Source organism: Lithobates pipiens, unplaced genomic scaffold (assembly GCF_037356315.1).
Source record: "Lithobates pipiens isolate NorthernLeopardFrog02 unplaced genomic scaffold, aLitPip1_a1.2 Scaffold_1, whole genome shotgun sequence".
Lineage (NCBI taxonomy): Eukaryota > Metazoa > Chordata > Amphibia > Anura > Ranidae > Lithobates > Lithobates pipiens.
Genome location: NW_027507685.1, coordinates 173,153,259 through 173,175,285, shown reverse-complemented (window position 1 = coordinate 173,175,285; position 22,027 = coordinate 173,153,259). Strand labels below are relative to the sequence as shown.

The window sequence follows — 22,027 nt, the reverse complement described above, 5'->3', positions numbered from 1 at the left end:
CTGGTTCATAGCTATGCGTTTTTGGTGCTTTTTGCAGAAACTAACTTCAGTTCATATACATGGTTTCCTATGGGACATGTTCACATCCTATGCTTTTTTTCAGTCGCTGTGTATTTGGAAAGGGTCAGGGCCTTTTTTTAACGCAAAACAATGCTTTTTTGATTTAATATACTTCAATGGAGAAGCTGCAGAAGCATGTAATATGTTTTTGCAACAATTTGTGTTTTTTAATCTGCCCAAAGGAAGACTTTGTTTGTTTTTTAAATAAAATAACAAATGATCTCTCAGTCTGATGATATTTACCAGATTCACCCTTTAATAGTATATACAGTATATATCCTCTATATAGTTTATACAGTATATAGCCTCTAATATTATATACAGTATATCTCCTCTAATATTATATACAGTATATATCCTCTAATAGTATATACAGTATCTCTCTTCTGTCTGTTATTCTCAGAGTGGATTAGAAATTTTGCTCCCTAGCCATATAGTTGGTTATTTATATTTACTACAGCATAGGGATATTTAAGAATAAATTGCCTTTTTTTTTAAACTTTACACACCACACTTTTTAAAGGTTATTAACCGATTAATCGAAACAATAATTGGCCAACTAATCGATTATGAAATTAATCGTTCGTTGCAGCCCTATTAAAGTCCCAACTCTTCTTTATTTACATGTAGTCCTGGAAGGAACATTCTCCCTCCTCAATTTTTTTCCACACTTGTATCAACATTTGACCTAGGTACCACAGGATGTATATAGTGTGTGTGTGTGTGTGTGTGTGTGTGTGTGTGTGTGTGTGTGTGTGTGTGTGTGTGTGTGTGTGTGTGTGTGTGTGTGTGTGTGTGTGTGTGTGTGTGTGTGTGTGTGTGTGTGTGTGTGTGTGTGTGTGTGTGTGTGTGTATATGTATATTATCTAATTTGTACCTTGTTGCAATTACCTTGTATTACAGTTCTGTACAAAATCATAGCAAAAAGTGTTAAAAAAAAATGTCACCACTGAAAGGGCTGACATGTTCCCCAAGTCTTTTTTCCGCATTTGTGTGCTCCGGCTATTTGATTGGCCGGTGCCACGATGACGTCACTCCCGTGCATGTGTGCAGGAGACCTGAGTTTTGGCACAAAGCTCTGAAGATCCAGCAAGGTAATCCTGGACCTTCAGAGCGCCCTGAACAGATAAGTAAAACGGCGTAACTCCACTTTAACTAATGGCTAAACGATGGCAGTTGTGGACTGTCAGTATTCCCCCTGATGCTCAGCCAGCCATGCTTTATGGGAAAAAGTAATCCAAAATAGTGACAATGGTTATCTAGCATTGTATTATAGGAAAAACAACTTGTCACTGAATATTGACGTGCAGCATTATTTTTCTTTGGTGTTTGTGTGTTTTTAATGATCACAGCTTAGGTTTTGCATAAAAAGAACTAACTAGAGAGCTTATTCACTATCGCACAAATTCAGGCAATTTGCAGATAAAAAGATCGAGCACTTAAAGGGGTTGTAAACCCTCGTGTTTTTCACATTAATGCATCCTATGCTTTAAGTTGAAAAAAACACCTGGCAGTGACCGGCCCCTAGCCCCCCCATTTTATTTACCTGAGCCCTGTATTTCCCTCGGTGGAGACGCGCTCTCCCTCTCTCCACGGGGTCCTGGCAATTGGATAGATTGATAGCAGTGCAGCCATTGGCTCCCTGCTGTCAATCAAATCCTTGCGTGCTGAGTCTGGCATTCATGTATATGGATGCAAATGCTGGACTCTGGAGCGTGCCCACAAAAGTAACCCCCCCCCCCCCCCCCGAGAGAGTGCTCCTCCTAGGGGGTTATCTGATGCAGAGAGGAGCCACAAGAGCCACCGAGGGACCCCAGAAGAGGACAATAAGGGCCAATCTGTGCAAAAGGAGCTGCACAGTGGAGGTAAGTATGATAGCTTTATCTTTTTAAAAAATACAACAACGAGGGTTTACAACCCCTTTAACTTGGGCATAGGACTGAATATGGAATAGAATCCCAGAATATGGCCATGCCCCTCCTACACTTCTTATTCTTCTAATCCTTCACTTTGGGTAACCTTAGCCAGGTAGTTCCCAGCAGTCAATTACTAGGCCGCACCATGGTGGAAGTCCATTTACTATAAAGCTTCATCGAAAATGGCTAGTTTTTACTTATAATGACCCTGTCTAATCTTGGGTCACTTCTATGAAAGTGTGAGTTAATGGATCAATACAATGAATTTTTCAAAATTTGTGTGCTGCCCCAGAAATATAGCTGCACTATATATTTTACAGAATTTTGGTTAATAATACCCTAGTTGCCCTGTTCATTGTGAATATTGAACAATGCTAAACTCTATAAAATGTGTATCTGTTCATCTCGCATGTAATCCTAGGTATTATATATGGAGTGCCTTTTCTGAAGAGCTTGCATACCATGACTCTAATATACTTTTATTTACAGAAAATAAAAAATAAACACTTTTGCATCATAATGTCATCCACGCAGTCTAGAAGTGGTGCTCAGAAACGTAAAAAGGCTAAGGAAGAGCAGATGAAAATTCAAAAAATGCCTAAAATAAGTACTTTCTTTTCCACCCCTAAAATTGTGGTTGAAAGTTATAGAGATAGCAGTGAGGAAACTGAAAAAAGTATTCAGGAAAGTGTAAATATCTCACGGATCAGTCAGCCGACAGTTGGTGAAGAAACTTGCGCTATTGAATTTCCACTAGAAGATGACAGCAGTAATCCACTTGAAGGCTGTAGCACAATACAAGACCAACCTCTTGGCACCACCACAAATACAGATGAAGATGAAGATTTAGATTTGGTGAGCAGTAGAGCATCTTCAGGTGGTGCTATTGATAGTAGTATTGTTGGTGAGCAATATGTGACTGACAGGGGACATTACCCAGTTACAATAACAGATCCAAGTGTTAAAAGGTTTATATTAGCTCATGGCCCATGCAGACCTCCAGGACCTTTCCCCCGAGATAATGATACTAAGAAAAGATGCTTTTCTGTAAGCTATTATGAGCGAGTCACCAAGACAGGGCTTAAACTACCTTTAATGTGGCTTTGTTACTCTCCAAAGCTTAATGCAGCGTACTGTGAACCATGCTGGTTGTTTGCAGACCGTAAAAAAGTAGGATTTGAACCTGCATGGGCAAAAGGGATCCAGAAGTGGCTGAGGCTGTCTGCTAAAATTCACATCCATGAGTCTTCACAAACACACATGGAAGCATGTGTACTCTATGATCAGTGGAGGCGTAATAAAACAATTGATGAGGAAAATGAAAAACAAATTAGACGAGAAAAAAACTTTTGGAGGCAGGTCCTACAAAGAATTGTTAATGTTACATTAACAATGGCAATGGCTAATCTAGCCTTTCGTGGTCACAGGGAGCGCCTGGGAGAGGTTAACAATGGAAACTTTCTCTCCATCATAGAGCTACTTGCAGAATATGACCCAATTTTAAAGGAACTTCTCCAGTTACCCCAAGGCACATTTAAATATTTGAGCCCCAAAATACAAAATGAGCTAATAGAAATTCTGTCCAAAAAAGTCCAAAGTGAAATAGTTTCTGAAATAAAAAATACACCATTTTATTGTATAATAATGGACACAACCCAGGACATATCCAAAGTAGATCAGATGAGTCAGATATTTTGTTATGTATCTGTGGAAAGAGATGCAAATCAACGAGCCCGCAGTATAACAATAAATGAGGCTTTCTTAGGGTTCCATGCCATTGAAGTTCAGAGTGCAGCACATATTGCTAGCAATATTGTTGCCTGCATAGAGAGCAAGGGCCTTGAAATATCAAAGTGTCGTGGTCAGGGTTATGATGGTGCAGCAACAATGAGTGGTGTCTATTCTGGTGTGCAGGCTCGGATAGCAAAGATGGAAAAGAATGCCCTCTATGTGCATTGTGCAGCACACAATCTAAATCTTGTCATTCAGGATGCCGTTTCTGACATACCAGAAGTTTCTAGATTCTTTGATGTGGTGAATAATTTATACACCTTCTTTGGGGAAAGCATACGCAGATGGGCCTTTCTCTCATCATTCACATCTGAATCTTCTGTCACACTGAAACGGCTTTGCCCTACACGGTGGTCTTCTAGACATGATTCCCTGCTTGCACTTCGTTTCCGTTTTCCAGACATCATGCAAGCTTTGTCAAAAATAATCCTTCTTTCATCAAAACCAATAGAAAGAGATGACGCTGCAAATCTAAAAAAGAAAATTGAATCTTTTGAGTTTGTGCTTCTTGTTGCCCTGCAAACTAAAATCTTGAACCATGTGAATGCAATTTCAAAAGCCTTGCAATCAAAAGACATGGAACTGTCTGGGGCAGTGCAGCTCATTCAGAATGCTGTTACAGCCCTTTCCAGCTACAGGAATAATTTCGAGGAAGCCAAAGAAACTGCAGTGACACTTGCAGAAAAATGGGCAATTGAAGCAAAGTTTTCAAATAAAAGAATTAAAAAAGTAAAGCGGCACTTTGATGAGCTGTGTGTTGATGAAAGATTATCTGATCCAGAGGAGCTCTTTAAAACAACTGTATTTTATAGATGTTTGGATATGATTATAAACCAGCTGTCAGACCGCTTTACAGGAATGAATGCAGTCCTTCATAGATTTGAGATTGTTCAGCCTGCCATTCTTGCTTCTCAATCTGATGATAATCTGATTGCAGCAGCATCAAAACTGCATGAATTTTACAAAGAGGATCTATCACCAGATTATCCCGGGCAGCTTCTTTCATTCCGTTCAGCTCTTCAAAAAGAGGTTTGCAGTTGTTCCACTGTAAAGGATCTTGCTCACCTACTACTTGTTGAAAACAGTGCACTGTCTTCTACTGTCCCAGATGTCTGCATAGCATTACTGTTGTTCCTCACACTCCCAGTAACCGTAGCAACTGCAGAAAGGTCTTTTTCAAAATTAAAAATAATTAAAAGTTATTTGAGAAACTCCATGTCTCAGCAAAGACTCACTGGGCTTGCTTTGTTAAGCATAGAAAATGAGAGAGCTAGAAGACTCAACATCGAAAGCATTGTAGATGACTTTGCTGAAGCAAAAGCAAGGCGTCGTCATTTTTAATGACCGTAGTAAGTTTGCAGTTATATCTGTTCTGTTACAAGTTACACTAAATCAGCCTTTCTCAACCTTTTTACCCCAGAGGAATCCTTTCATCAATTTTCAAGACTTGGGGAACTTTTACTAAAACCTATCCATTAGGGGTCAATGGGAGGAATGAAGCCTACATTGGTGGTCGGTGGGTCTGTCTTTCTTATCGTGGTGGTCAGAATGCCACCTTTCAGACAGCTAAATAGATCAAATGGCCCTGAATCAAAGCAGATGCCATCAGATAGGAGGTCAATCAGCTCCAGCTCATGGAACCTCCAATAACCTCTGTAGAAACTCTAGGGTTCCTCTGAACCTTTGTTGAGAATTGCTGCCCTAAAGACTTTTTCAGTTTTGTTACCAGTTACACTAACCTATTTTTATGGTTGAACCTTGCATGCTTGGTTCCAAGTTAAACTAACCAGTTAAGTTGAATGCATGCTAGTTTCAATAAACCATGCTAATATATATATATACACACCTTTTCAATTTTACAGGTCTTTCTTCACAGAAACAAAGTTAAATGTGTGAAATAGTTTTTCAGTTCTAAAAAAAAGTTGGACGTTATTGTTGGCCCTCTTGTGGACCCTTTTTTTTAAAGAAGATATTGGCCCTGTTGTGGACCCTTTTTTTGAAGAAGCTATTGGCCCTGTTGTGGACCCTTTTTTTGAAGAAGCTATTGGCCCTGTTGTGGACCCTTTTTTTGAAGAAGCTATTGGCCCTGTTGTGGACCCTTTTTTTGAAGAAGCTATTGGCCCTGTTGTGGACCCTTTTTTTTTGAAGAAGAAGCTATTGTTGGCCCTGTTGTGGACCCTTTCTGAAGGTTTTTAGTAAGTTTGTGTGTCTATACATATGTACAGTGTTTTTATATTTCCAAATTAATCTAATTCAAAATTTTATATTTTATGTATTTAAATATATAATTGAAATGTGGATCTTTGACTATAACTTTGTCTAATGGATGTATATATCGCCTTGATTTATGGTTGTTCTTCATGATATTTTGCAGGTCCATTATCATCATTGTGACCTGTCATGTGACCATGTCCTATCCTGAAGTTTCCTCTTGACAGTTACGGTAAGTTGAAATCAGAAACAAAAATGTTTTACTTTGTTGTACAGTGGAAAAAAAAAGTATCAAAATCATGCAATTTTTTTTTGGGGGGGGGGCCCTTCCTGATTTCTTGCACCGGGGCCCTGAGGTTTCTAGTTACGCCACTGACTGTGCCATAAACAGTCATTTTCTTTGGGTTAATTTGCATGCTTTGGCCTATGAAGAAGGAAGGAGGAAATTCTACGGAGAAACCCTACACCTTCGCCCTTGTGGAAAATCAAAAGTGATCTTTCAGGAAATAGCCAACCCAACAAATCTCATTCTAAGGTTTGGGCAGAGGATATCTGCTACAGTTGGAGATGGCCTACAGATGTACAAATGTTTCTAAATCCCACTGAAAATATTTGAATAGGCCAAATGTCCCTTAATGCATTAGAAATTATAAGAAAATATTTTGTATATTATTAATTTTTTTTTAACTATGGTAAAAAGTTGTTGTAAAAAACGTATTGTTCATTGTTGTACCAACATAAATACAGGAAAACTCTGATGTACTTTCATTTCATATTGCCCAGAGTATTTTGGGAATTCTTTGTCATACATTAAATGTTTATTTTTAAAACAATGAATGTTTGTAAGTTTAATGTGCATATATATATATATATATATATATACACACTGTATACTCATTTTTTAAGCGCTGCACAGACTGTTGGCACTATATAAATCTTGTATAATAAGATTATATATATATATATATATATATATATATATATATATATATATATATATATATATAGTGCCTTGCGAAAGTATTTGGCCCCCTTGAACTTTTCAACCTTTTGCCACATTTCAGGCTTCAAGCATAAAGATATAAAATTTTAATTTTTTGTGAAGAATCACCAACAAGTGGGACACAATTGTGAAGTGGAATGAAATCTTTTGGAAATTTTAAACTTTTTTAGCAAATAAAAAACTGAAAAGTGGTGCGTGCAAAATTATTCGACCCCTTTACTTTCAGTGCAGCAAACGCAATGATCCAATGTTGTCCTAAATGACTGATGGTGATAAATAGAATCCACCTGTGTGTAATCAAGTCTCTGTATAAATGCACCTGCTCTGTGATAGTCTCAGGGTTCTGTTGAAAGTGCAGAGAGCATCATGAAGACCAAGGAGCACACCAGGCAGGTCCGTAATACTGTTGTGGAGAAGTTTAAAGCCTGGATTTGGATACAAAAAGATTTCCCAAGCTTTTAACATCCCAAGGAGCACTGTGCAAGCGATCATTTTGAAATGGAAGGAGTATCAGACCACTGCAAATCTACCAAGACCTGGCCCTCCCTCTAAACTTTCAGCTCAGACAAGGAGAAGACTGATCAGAGATGCAGCCAAGAGGCCCATGATCACTCTGGATGAACTGCAGAGAACTACAGCTGAGGTGGGAGAGTCTGTCCATAGGACAACAATCAGTCGTACACTGCACAAATCTGGCCTTTATGGAAGAGTGGCAAGAAGAAAGACATTTCTCAAAGATATCCATAAAAAGTCTTGTCTAAAGTTTGCCACAAGCCACCTGGGAGACACACCAAACATGTGGAAGAAGGTGCTCTGGTCAGATGAAACCAAAATCAAACTTTTTGCCCACAATGCAAAACGATATGTTTGGCGTAAAAGCAACACAGCTCATCACCCTCAACACACCATTCCCACAGTCAAACATGGTGGTGGCAGCATCATGGTTTGGGCCTGCTTTTCTTCAGCAGGGACAGGGAAGATGGTTAAAATTGAGGGGAAGATGGATGCAGCCAAATACAGGACCAGTCTGGATGAAAACCTGTTGGAGTCTGCAAAAGACCTGAAACTGGGACAGAGATTTATCTTCCAACAAGACAATGATCCCAAACATACAGCAAAATCTACAAAGGAATGGTTCACAAATAAACGTATCCAGGTGTTAGAATGGCCAAGACAAAGTCCAGACCTGAATCCAATCGAGAATCTGTGGAAAGAGCTGAAAACTGCTGTTCACAAACGCTCTCCATCCAACCTCACTGAGCTCGAGCTGTTTTGCAAGGAAGAATGGGCAAGAATTTCAGTCTCTCGATGTGCAAAACTGATAGAGACATACCCCAAGCGACTTGCAGCTGTAATCGCAGCAAAAGGTGGCTCTACAAAGTATTAACGCAAGGGGGCCGAATAATTTTGCACGCCCCACTTTTCATTTTTTTATTAGTTAAAAAATCCAATAGATTTCGTTCCACTTCACAATTGTGTCCCACTGGACAGGTAAGTATCATTAAAAGTCAGGAGCTACAGTGTTTGTAGCTGCTGACTTTAAAAAAAAAAAAAAGAAAAATGGCTGGGACACCCTTTTAAATGTTAAAAAAAGAGAAGAAGAATACCGTATTTTTCGGACTATAAGGCGCACGTAAAAGCCTAAATTTTCTCCCAAAAACGACCGTGCGCCTTATAGTCCGGTGCGCCTTATATATGACCTGTTGACATCGCTGGAGTTCTTTGTTAACAGTATCTGTCATCTTGACGTAAACCTTCGGACTATAAGGCGCACGTAAAAGCCTAAATTTTCTCACAAAATCGACCGTGCGCCTTATAGTCCGATGCGCTTTATATATATGGAAATATCAATTTTATCAGCCGGTCGTTGCTAGTGCGCCTTATAATCCGGTGCGCCTTATAGTCCGATGCGCCTTATATATGGAAATATCCATTTTATCAGCCGGTCGTTGCTAGTGCGCCTTATAATCCGGTGCGCCTTATAGTCCGAAAAATACGGTAATTATAATTTAAATCAAATAATAAGAACCATGTGAATTATATTATTTTATTTTAACAACTTTTAATTTTTACAACTAATAAAATATTTGTATTATTATTACTATTACCCTAACACTCCCCCTTTATGAGGGGGCAGTGGTTGTGGGGGTCTGTGGGCAGGGAGCTTATCGGAATCTGGAAGACCCCCTTTAACAAGGGGTCCCCCAGATCCCACCCCCCATGTGAATAAGTAGGGGTACTTTGTGCCCCTACTCATTCACCAAAAAAAGTGTCAAAAAGAGATAAAAACACACACAGTTTTACAATTCCTTTATTAAAAATAAAAAAAAAACAATGTCCCCCCAATGTAGCTCCATCATTAATCACCACACCTGCCAAACTGCAGTTTTTGACAATTCCTTTATTAAAAATAAAAAGACTGTCAGAGCAGGCAGTTGGCAGGGAACCTTTGTTGTGGCAGAGCTTTTTTTTTTTTCTTTTTTCGGATCCAGCAGTATGGCGAGTGTCGTGATTGATGATATAGCTACATGGGGGAAATTGTTTTTTTTTTAATAAAGGAATTGTCAAAAACTGTGTATGTATGTTTTTTATTTCTTTTTGACACTTGTTTTGGTGAAGTTATATAACTTGGCAGTGCAGCGTACAATTATGGCACCACTCTGTGCCATGATATTGTGACTTCCATGTGCATGTACAGGGGTGACATCATCACAGCATGGCCAATCCACAAGGGAGACCGGGAGAAGATGTAAAAACCTGTGACCAATGGTAGCTTTAACAGCACAGAGCTGGAGGGGATTATTTGACAGGTAAATCATCCATAATGTGCTAGTATGCTGTGCATACTAACCAGGGCAGGACTTAGGGTGGTGGGGGCCCCTGGGCTTGAGTCACTTTCGGACCCTACCTTCTATACATTACTTTAAATAGAACAAAATGATACATACTGTCATGTATATGGTGTGACCAGAGCTGTGTGGACAGCAACAGAGGAACAAATGCAGATAAGGTGAAAATATATCATTTATTAAGATAAGTGAATAAATACAACTGCCTCCAATATACTATAATGTGCAACCAAACAACCACCAACAGAAACCCACAAATAGTAAGGCCGCGTACACACGGGCGGACTGTTCGCCCAACTTTGTCCGCTGAACAGTGTTTGGGCGGACAGTCCGCTCGTGTGTGGGCTTTCAGCGGACAGTTTTAGCGGACAGTTTGACGGACAAAGTCTTTCGGAAATTCCGAAAAACTGTCCGCTGAAACTTTGTTTGAGCGAACAGTCCGCCCGTGTGTAGGCTACTTTCGAAATGAGCAAACTGTTCCCGCTCGGAGGGAAGTCTGCTCATTTCGAGCGCGTGTGCAGGTAGGCGGGGCCCGCGACGGAGACGTCGCGGGCTCCGCCGCCTGGAATGGACTTAAAGGGGAACCCCAACGCCGAAAAAAATCGGCGTGGGGGTCCCCCCAAAGTCCACAACAGACCCTTGTCCGAGCACGCTACCCGGCCGGCCAGGAAAGGGGGGCGAGCGAGCGCGCCCCCCCTCCTGAGCCGTACCAGGCCGCGTGCCCTCAACATGGGGGGTGCCTTGGGGAAGGGGGGGCCGCGCGGCCCCCCCACCCCAAAGCACCTTGTCCCCATGTTGATGAGGACAAGGGCCTCTTCCCGACAACCCTGGTCGTTGGTTGTCGGGGTCTGCAGGCGGGGGGCTTATCGGAATCCGGGAGCCCCCTTTAAGAAGGGGGCCCCCGGATACCGGCCCCCCACCCTATGTGAATGAGTATGGGGTACAATGTACCCCTACCCATTCACCTGTAAAATAAAAGTACCCAAAAAAAAAACACAACACACGAGAAAAAATATTTTATTGCACAGCTCCGGGGGTCTTCCGTCTTCGGGGGTCTTCTCGCCGGACTCCTCCGCTATCTTCGTGTAGCTCTTTTGCTAGCGGAGGAGTCCGGCTTTCTTCCTCCCCGCCGCCGGCCTCTTCTCCCGACTTCGGGGGTCTTGTCCCCCTCTTCGGTTCTTCTGCCGGGCCACCGCGCCTTCTTGTAGCTCTTTTACAGGCGGTGGCCCGGTCTTCTATCGCCGCCGCCTTCCGTTCTTCTGCCGGGCCACCGCGCCTTCTTATAGCTCTTTTGCAGGCGGTGGCCCGGTCTTCTGTCGCCGCCGTCGCCGCCTTCCGTTCTTCTTCTTCTTCTTGTTCTTCTTCTTCTCCAGGAGATGTTGACACGACGCTCTCTCCGGCCGGAATGCCAGAGCCGCCCTGCGCTGCCACTTATATAGGGACAATGGGGCGGTGTCACATGGTATATGTCACATGGGTTGGTCACATGGGTTGATGTCACATGGTGACCCCGCCCCCTTACGATGTCATAGTCCCCATGTGACATCAACCCATGTGACCAACCCATGTGACATATACCATGTGACACCGCCCCATTGTTGTTTGGCAAACAGCTCGCTGAAACAGTCCGCTCGTGTGTGGGCAAGTCCGCTCATGCAAATTTTGAGCGGACTGTTTGCCGAAACTGTTTGACGAACAAGGTTGGGCGAACAGTCCGCGCGTGTGTACGCGGCCTAACAGAGAAATATATACAAGTAAAGGGGAATACCAAAATCATAAACAGGGCCAGGCCAGGGTCGACAACAGGGGGTAAGCAGCTGGGGAAGGAAGACAAACAGGACAAGGAGAGGATGGATGGGTCACAAGAGGGACAGATCAGGTACAAGGCTCAGGGTCCAGGGTTCAGGAAACAGACAGGAACAGGTACAGGTACAGGTTCAGGTTCAGGTTCCAGGGTGCAAGGAAGATACCAAGGCATCAGTGTATTTATACACACCTCCTGCAATTACTCAGGCGATGCCTAATTGCAGGAGATGATGTCGACCCTATACTGCCAGGAACCACCCGCTGGTGGACGCCAGTACTGTGGCCCAAGTATCATATAATACTATTAACAGGTGAAGGCTCCCCAGGCAGTTCCAGACTGCCAGGAGACACCTGCTGGTGGACAACAGTACTGCACGCCAAATGTCAGACAGTATCATCAGTGGGTGGAACCTTTCCTGACACATACACAAGCTATGTATTAGAGCTACACAATTCTGGATAAACTGAGAATAAAAATATAAATCACGATTTTGAACAAACAACTAAACAAAATTACATAATTTATGTTAATTGCTGAAGTCTATTAAAAATGTTTAATTAATCTGAATTATTTAAAAAAAAATTGGGTTTAAAGGAATGATTCAATTCCTCAATCAAAAGTAGATAATATATAAGCGTATAAGTGAGGGATACTGTACTGGTATTCGTCCTGGGTCCACGATGTAAGCAATCATTCTCAGAGGCACCGCAGGAGGATGATGAGAAGCAGTGGTAGTGGTATCTCTTCTCAGTGCTCTGTATGTCTCCAGGACAGTGTAGGCGCTGCACACCGTGCAGTATCGATGGCGTCCATGAACCGGAAGACAGAGGCCGAAAGTGTGTTCCAAGGTGGAACGCAAACACCGTGGACCGGAAGTGACGGCATGGGCAATGAGATGTTTCGTCCGATCTAGCTGGCCATTCACAAGGTCATATATAGATATATATATATATATATACACACACACACATGCTTAAAGGAAGTGGCCGGATGTGCGGAAACAACCATATACACCGTAAACAATATAATAATTAAAAACGATCCAGGAGATTAGTAAAAGCAATAAAAATGGATAAAATGATAATTGAATTGTAACGAATATGAAAATATTTAAAATGAGCCCAGTCAAGCCCAATAGTAAGTCCGGCCCTGATACTAACACACTATGGTTAACAGCTCCTGGGGGCCCATATAAAAAGTTGCAGAAATTTATTTTGTTTTAACTTATTAAGTATGTATTTTTCATTGAAAATACTGCTGTTTCTCTAAAATTGCATTCAAATTACAATGCAGCTTTAAATAGTCCTTAGGGAAGTTTTCCTTTGCGAGCATATTTGCATTTGTATTCTTATACATGCATTAAGACTTTCAAAGCTATCATCTTGTAACTTTTATAACTAACTTTTTATGTTGTGATCACATGCCTCAAAACTTTAAAACAGATTGTCTCAATGGATTTAAAACATGACTATATTAACAGATTGTTCCAGGTTATAGGAGGCAAGGTGGTAATGTCAGCTCAAGATCTCCACATTATGCTTTAACAATTTCATTACCAACATATTTACCAACATGTATTTTTGTAAAATTACACAATATAAAAAAAACAAAAAATATATACATTCTTATTTAAATTTGAATATTTTTAAATTTTATTTTAAAAGTTACATTTTGCACTTGCACCTTAAAAATTTTAATAAATGCACATTTTAGTTCTGAAAAAACTTGTTTGAAAATTGCAGCTCTCGACTGATATAATCCCTTTTATTTTAAGGTAAGCAGATCTTTAAGGATTTATTCAAACTTGTCAATTTTCCTGTAATAGGACAGATTAATTGTATTGCATTCAAATAAAAAGGATTTTTACAGAATTTTAGGTATAAATTCAACGTTTTCTTATATGGTTGCTTCACATCTATACATTGCAGTTTAGTGTGTTTTTAAAGAAATACTATAAGTGTCTGTTCATGCCTGCACAGGTGCATTACCATGAGTGCTGCAAGGCATGCATTGGTGTGAATGAGTCTTGAATTTCCTGTGAGAACACAATAATGTATTATGTTGACATAAAATGTTACATAAGCCATTACTTAAATTTGAGTGATGTCTCCAAATAGTGAAATGCAGCCAACAACAGTGTGAAGAGAATAGCACAGTTTCACTAAATCCCTTGGCAATAATGTATCTGAAGAGCTAATATATGAAACTATGGGCTTGTTCAATAAAAAAAGCTGTAAAGTGTTCATTTTTAACTAATTATTGGAGTTCACTTGGCCAAAGTCAGACATGTATAGGTATGGTTACTATGGATCATGTTCTGGATTTTATATGCTCTAAAAAATTAGGGGCTTTTTAGACACTGTATCATATTGACATCACTCCAAAATATTTCACATTAAAAACATGTTTTTTTTTTTATCCATGAATATATTAAAACAGTCAATGTTGTTTATTTATAAAAATCAAACATCATGATCACTTACATTGGGGTTGATTTCCCAAAGGCAAATCAACAGTTCAATATGTATGGGAATTTTCACTTTGCATAGGAATTTTCCCCTAGCTGTTTAAAATGGTAACAATTCTCAATGCAAAGAATTCCTAATCATGAGCAACAAACAAAACAATAAAAGCACATGGAAGTTCTTCATGTTGGATGATGGAAGCCAGCAAAGCTTCACCTCATTCACTAAGCTAAGGGGAAATTTTCTTAGTGAGCAGCCTATTTGCCTTTAGTAAAACAAGATGCGCCTAAACATGCCTAAATGTGTGTGCAATATGTGGCTTTTAGAGCATTTTTTTAAGCAGCATTTTCCTGCTAGGAGTTCTGGCATTAGAAGGAATTAACCACTTTCAGACTGGACCATTTTGCTGGCTTAAGACCAGACTACTTTTTGCGATTCGGCACTGCGTTGGTTTAACTGACAATTGCGTGGTCATGTGACATGGCTCCCAAACAAAGCTTGATATCTTTTTTCCCCCACAAATAGAGCTTTCTTTTGGTGGTATTTGATCACCCCTGCGTTTTTTATTTTTTGCGCTATAAACAAATTTTGAAAAAACACATTATTTTTTCATTTTTGCTATAATAAATATCCTCCAAAAATATATAAAAAAAATGTTTTTTTCTTCAGTTTAGGCCGATACATATTCTTCTACATATTTTTGGTTAAAAAAAATCGCAATAAGCGATTATTGATTGGTTTGCGCAAAATGTATAGCTTTTACAAAATAGGGGATAGTTTTATGGCATCTTTATTAATATTTTTTTTTTTACTAGTAATGGTGGAGATTAGTGATTTTTATTGTGACTGCGACATTATGGCGGACACATCAGACATTTTTGACACATTTTTGGGACCATTGTCATTTATACAGCAATCAGTGCTATACAAATGCACTGATTCCTGCATAAATGACACTGGCAGAGAAGGGGTTAACCAGGGGGTGGCAGTGTATGGGGTTAAGTGTGTCCTAGGGGCGTGTTATTAACTGTGCAAGGCTGGGTTATGTCTTAGTGAACATTGACCTCTGCCCCAATCACAGGGAGCAGAGATCAGTATCACTTGTTGCTAGGCAGAACGGGGAGATGCTGTTTACATCGGCATCTCCCCGTTCAGCCTCCCTGTGAGACGATCGCGGGTATCACCGCGGGGATCGAGTCCATGGGACCCGCTGGCCACAAACACACAATGGCAGGGTGGCAATTTCAACCGGACGTACCTGTACGCCAGTTTGCCTGCCCATGCCATTCTGCCGACGTACATCGCCGTGCGCTGGTCAGGAACTGGTTAAATGGATGTCTCACATGTGCATGAGGCCTTAATCCTTCCCTAATATATCTACAATTGCCTATCATTTTCAGTATCATTTTATGGTAATTAAAATAAAAATATTTCAAAAAAATGTTTTTCAAACAAATTATATCAGTGATTGCATTATAGAGTCTGGGATGTACCAAAAGTTTTACAAAAAATGTATCAAGTGATGTTTGATTTGTTCCTGAATAAAATAAGATTATTTTAACATGATAATTATCTGCGAGTGATTTCAATATTATATGGTATCGAAAGTCAGGTCTGGTATGGATATTAAAGGGAACCCCACACCAAAATTTTAAAAAATTATGTGGGGGTGCCCCCAAAAATCCCCCAATATTATATGGTATCTAAAGTCAGGTCTGGTATGGATAATAAGGGAAACTCCACACCAAAATTAAAAAAAATGGCGTGGGGGTCCCCCCAAAAATCCATACCAAATCCTTCTCAGAGCACACAACCTGGCAGGCCGAAGAAAAAGAGGGGGGATGAGAGAGCACCGCCCTCCTGATCCATACCAGGCCACATGCCCTCAACATGAGGAGGGTGCTTTGGGGTACCCCCAAATCACCTTGGCTTTTTTTACAATTTTCACACTTTTTTTGTGAAATGGTAGGGGTACATTTGTACTCCATTACCATTTCCCACATGGGGGGAAGGCTGGGATCTGGGTCCCTTGTTAAAGGGGTCTTCTAGATTCCGATAAGCCCCCCGCCCCTAGACCCCCACAACCACCAGGCAAGGATTGTGAGGATGAGGCCCTTGTCCCCATGGTTCGCCCCCCTTTTCCTGTGGACTGCCAGTTTGCGCGCTCAGATAAGGGTCTGGTATGGATTTTTGGGGGACCCCATGCCATTTTTTAAAATTTTGGTGTGGGGTTCCCCTTAAGGTTAGGTATGGAATTTGTGGGGACCCCCACGTAATTTTATTTTTTTAAATTTGGTTTGGGGTTCCCCTTAATATTCATACCAGACCCAAAGGTAATTGACTGGGGGGAAATCCCATGCCATTTTTTCAATGACTTTTATGTGTATTGCCGGGACTGACAATTCATTATAGCCGCGAGTACTTTTAAATTACTTTTTTTCCTTTAGAAATGTTGCTCTCAGACTGTTCTAAACACGGGAAACATGCGCCACTTTACAGGCATATTATAGACACCCCCCAGGTACAAAATTTAAAGGAATATTTAAAATTTCCTCAAACACTTTTTATGACAATACCATGTATATAAGCCTTTAAAATTAGGCCTTTTGATTTTTCCCATAGACTGTGAACACCCTAAATTGTTTGCTATTTGGCAAAAATGGCGAACACAAGATGTTCGAGTCAAACTTACGTTCAACTCGAACTTCGGGCTTATTCCTAGTCTTTGATAATAGCACATCATTTCCACGGTAAGGCTTATTCCACAAAAAGAAAAAAAAGAAGCAAGGTGAAATGCGCAGTGCAGTATTCACAACATATGAATACTGGTCTCATGCTCTAAAATAAATTCAGATTGGTTTGCTTCGGGACATGGAGTAGTGGCCATTGGTTTTAGCAGTTAGTAAATCGTTTGTAAGTTTTAGTAGGGCAGTTTCTGTGGAGTCCATGAGCAAAAACTAGACAGTAAGGCGTCAAGAAGGTTGTTTTCTCGGGAGGTAGGAGCTCAGACGATTGTAGACTAAGCCTTCTAGAAGTTTTGAGGTGAATGGGAGCAATAAGATGGGTCTTAAAGGAGTTGTAAAGGCAGAAGGTGTTTTATCTTAATGCATTCTATGCATTAAGATAAAAAACCTTCTGTGTGTAGCAGCCTCCCCGGCACCCCCCAATTATCTACCTGAGCTTCTTCTTTCTCCAGCAATGTCCACGATCTCCTCAGCCATCCAGCACACTCCTCCTGATTGGCTGAGACAGACCAGTGGCGCTAATGGCTCCCACGGCTGTCAATCAAAGTCAGTCAGCCAATCAGAGGGAGAGAGGGGGCAGGGCCAGGTCAGGACTCTGTGTCTGAATGGATACACTGAGCTCTGACTCTGCTTAGGTGACCCCTGTAGCAAGATGCTGGCTCAGGAGCACTCAGAGGAGGGAGGGACTAGGAGCAGCAAAGAGGGATCTGAGAAGAGGAGGATCTGGGCTGCTCTGTGCAAAACCAACTGCACAGAGGAGGTAAGTATAACATGTTCATTATTTAAAATACAAAAAAAAAACAAGCCTTTACAACCACTTTAAGTTGTTCAGGTTAGTGGGGTCCAGTGAGGGATTTTTAAGTATGTAAATGTTCTGTGCATGCTTTAGAGGGAAGGGGAAGGTGCCAGTAGAGAGGGAGATCCAGGGGACAATTGGTTAGGTGGGCATCTGAAAAAAGTTTGGCAAGTTCAAAAGAGGAAATCATTGACTGTGCTGTTAGAGAAGTTATGTTAAGTGGGGAAAATGTCTATACAGTGGAGGTGTCCTCATGAATTGCATCAATCTTGTTTCAGAAGTGATTGGCAATCTCTTGGGCAATGAGTGAGTTAGTGGTTAGGGGGGGTGGGGGACAAAGCAGAGAGTTAAAGATAGAGAAGAGCCGACGAGGACTGGATGACAAGGTATTAGAGTGACAAAGTAGGTTTGTTTGGCAGCATGGAGGCAGGAATTGTATTTTAGGAGGGCAAATTTATATAGGGTGAATTCCTTCACTGATTTGGCTTAATACCACAGTCGTTCCAGAGAACGGCAATGTCTCTTGATATTTCTGGGGTTGTCTGTTTGCCAGGGTTGAACGCTCGGGGCCTGATTCTACGTGTAGTTGAATGAACAAGTGCATCCAGTAAGGATGAGAGTGAACTGTTGTAGACAGAAGTAGCCAGGTTAGGACAAGAAAGAGGTGAGATTTTGTCATAGAGGTGGTCAGTAACAGATTCTCTATAATTATCTCCTAAGATGTGTCCGTCCCTAGTCTAAAATAACTACTATAGATTTTTTGCAGTCTGAGGCCGCGTACACACGGGCGGATTGTCTGTCCAACTTAGTCCGCTGAACAGTGTTTCAGCGGACAATCCGCTCGTGTGTGGGCTTCAGCTGACTTTTTCAGCGGACAGTCTGACGAACAAAGTCTTACGGAATTTCCGTAAGACAGTCCGTTCAAACTTGGTTTTGTCCGTCCAAACTTGGTTTCAGCGGACAGTCCGCTCGTGTGTAGGCAAGTTGGACGGACTAAGTATGGCGCATGCTCAGAAAGGGTTTACACGGCCGAAGGTTGCATTGCAGTGTATAGGACGTCGTTTTTCTAGTCCCGTCGTACGTGCTGTACACGTCATCACGCACGCTTTCAGCGGACTGTCTGCTCATCGTGTGTGGTCAAGTCCGTTCATGCAAATTTTGAACGGACTGTCTGTCGGATTGTCTGCCGAACTTAGTTGGACAGACAATCCGCCCGTGTGTACGCGGCCTGAGACCAAACCTCATTGCATGTCTGCAGTCTCTGACCATCTCCTGCCTGCATGTTTGCAGTCGGTGACCATTTACTGTTGCATGTCTGCAGTCTCTGACCTTCTCTTGTTTCATGTCTGCAGTCTCCAACAGCTTTTTGTAGCTTTTTATTTGATGAATATTATGTGCAACCCTTTCATGATATCAGGAGGCACATTTGGGGCCCTCTATAACAAGAAAGTTGACCACAACTGCTCTAAAATTTACAGTATGAGCTCAGACTGTATGCAGTGGTGCCAGATAAGGTCCTGCAATAAATCTGTAGGCTAAAAATAATTAAGGTAATTCTTTTTGGCAGGAGATTTTCAGGTAAAATGCTATTCATTGTACAAATATATTATTTTAAGTTTCTGTTCTTTTTGCCTACAGTTGTTCATTTGAAAGCACACATTCCCACGATAGACATCTTTTCTTCCAGCTATTTCGATTCTAATGCTACTGCTTCTCCAGTAGCCAATTTACAACTGCATTCTATGTATAGGTGTTGATTAAAATTGCAGTTACAGAAATTCTTCTGTTGATTCTCTTTTGTATCATTACAGGAAGAACAAATGGAAGAGAGAAATACAACTACAACATTGTCTTCAGACTTTCTCCTCCTTGGGTTCTATGAGTGGCCACGCTTTCAGCTCATACTATTTTCCATATTTTTCCTGATCTACCTTATGGCCCTGTGTGGTAATCTGACCATTTTGGTGGTAATATTGTCCAGCTCCAACCTTCACACTCCCATGTATTTCTTCTTATCTAATTTATCCATCCTGGACATCACTCTCACATCCAGCATTATGCCCAAGCTCTTAAACATCTGCTTAACTGAAAATCACTCTATCACGTATATTGGGTGCTTCACGCAAGTAGTTTTCTTTGTGATATGTGTTGTGGCTGAATATTTTCTCCTCGCAGTCATGGCCTATGACAGATATGCAGCCATCTGCTGTCCACTGCGTTATTCTACCTTAATGGAAATGAAAACTTGCCTCCGGCTTGCACTAAGTTCATGGGGATTGGGTGTTCTGGAATCTGTTGTTTTGGCTGGGGTGATTTCACACCACCCATTCACAAAATCCAAGAAAATTAACCATTTGTATTGTGATATGAAAGCACTTCTGAAGCTGTCCAGCAGCAGCACTCGTTTTGCGGAAATGACAATTCTAGTGTCTGGAGTAATATTTGGATTCTTTCCTTTGGTCTTTATCTTAGTGACCTATGTCTTTGTCATTTACAGTATATTAAAGATACGAACTAAAGAGGGAAAGAGCAAGGCCTTTTCAACATGTTCTTCTCATCTTACAGTGATTACCTTGTTTTTTGGGATTGTCCTCAGCATGTATATGAGACCAAAGTCAGCTTACTCAATAGAGCAGGACAAGATTCTAGCTGTCTTGTATACATCTTGCATTCCAACACTGAACCCTTTAATCTATAGTCTGAGGAACAAAGATGTACATGTGGCTATAAAAAAAGTTTGGATGAAAATTTCAAGGGCATAATATAACTTAAAGCCCCTCTCCAGAAAAAAAGTCACCCTCCCTAATCCCTTGCATACCACCACACCTATTCATGCCTAAAAAAAAAATTAAAAAAAGTATCCCCCTATTTACTTTTCAGAAGCCAATGTCATTTGCACTTTCTGGAAAAAGACTGGTGATTTGCGACTGGATTTTCAGCCTGCCAAAAGCTTTTGTTGCCACCATTTATTGTTTGTGTCATCATGATAAGGCTGCTGGAACTGCTTAGGAGGATGTGAGGACCCCATGGATGGACATTTTCATTAACACTAAATTAACATTCACACTGAAGATAATTACCTGGGCACTGGAAAAAAGACCCTGCCACTTTGCAGTTCAAAAGATAGAAGACTCGGACCCAATTTATCACATTAGCATGGGTTCAGGTAAGTGAATGGGATCTCTCTTTTAAATAAATCTTTAAGATTAGTTAACGAATAATAGTGTTAATTTTATTTTTGTTATCCCTCTAGAGATCAGGTTTAACAAAGTGTAGTTAGTGATATGTAGAACACATTTTTAGCCCATAAAAAGAAGAAAAAAAAAGTCTGTATTTTTGAGGCACAATTCACACTGTCATGGTTATGCAGTGATCTTCCTGTGTTTGTTTACCTCCCCTCATGTGTTCAGACTAAGAGGCCAGCCACTTCCACCTGGTGGTTTTTATAACCTCTCCTCTAAGCATGGCTCCACCCCAGGCCCTATCAGGGAGCCCTATATTAACCTGTGCACTGCAGGCCATCAGTGCTGATCAACCATTGTGTATTCCTTTGTGTGTTTGGCTTCCTGTTACCTGCTGTGTGCTCTTCTGTTGTTCCGTTACCAACTTTGGCGTGTCTTTGACTATCCCTGTTTGCCTGTGATCCTGACCTTTTGGTGTGTCCCTGACTATTTCTGTCTGCTTGTGGCCCCGACCTTGGCTTTGTCCCTCACCATCCCTATCCTCCTGTTGCCTACTGTGGGTGTGAGCTGGGGGACCCTGGGGGTCGCGACCTGGAGCCAGTTGCAGCCAAGTCCATCCTCACCACTCGAGGCTCTGGTGAACACCTGCTGGCTCTTAGACTCCGCGCCCCAGGGAATCTTATGCTCTAACCCCGGAGGGACCTGTCTCCCGTCTGCAGCAGTCAGCCGTAGGGTCCACAACCTTGCGGTGCACTCCTGATCCCTACGGTGGGCATCAAGGTGACCTGACACACACCATATCACAACAAAATAAATACAAGCAGGGTTGTCAACTCCTGAAGTGAAATTTACTGAGAGGATGCTCAAACTTTACAAACAGCGCCCGTTTTTACTGACAAACATTTTGCAATTTACTGCCAGGGACACATTTTTACTGATACTTCAAAAAAGTAAATAAAATGGCAGTTTTAACTGCGAAACAGACAAATATCAATATTTAAGCTATAAACATATAGTGGTTGCTATTAGTAATTTGTTTAAGCTATAATAAAAGTCAAAAAGCACATTTCTCTATTTACATGAAGGTGTTATCTGTGTGAAACAAAATTAAAGGCAATCAGAAGTTCTGGATGTGCAGGCATTTCTTTCTTCTTGTCAGGTTAATATAACCCAGAACAGAGTTCCCCTTATATCAGAGGCTAC

The 22,027-nt window shown here is 41.1% G+C and overlaps 1 protein-coding gene across 1 annotated transcript; it reads left to right on the top strand.

Annotated features, from left to right (window-relative positions):
• The first annotated feature begins 12,439 nt into the window (after positions 1–12,439).
• On the top strand, positions 12,440–20,404 carry LOC143987493 (olfactory receptor 8G17-like). Its single transcript, XM_077486247.1, has 3 exons — positions 12,440–12,473; positions 19,281–19,360; positions 19,454–20,404. The coding sequence occupies exons 1-3, from the start codon at positions 12,440–12,442 to the stop codon at positions 20,402–20,404; spliced, it is 1,065 nt and encodes a 354-aa protein (XP_077342373.1).
• The last annotated feature ends 1,623 nt before the right edge of the window (positions 20,405–22,027 follow it).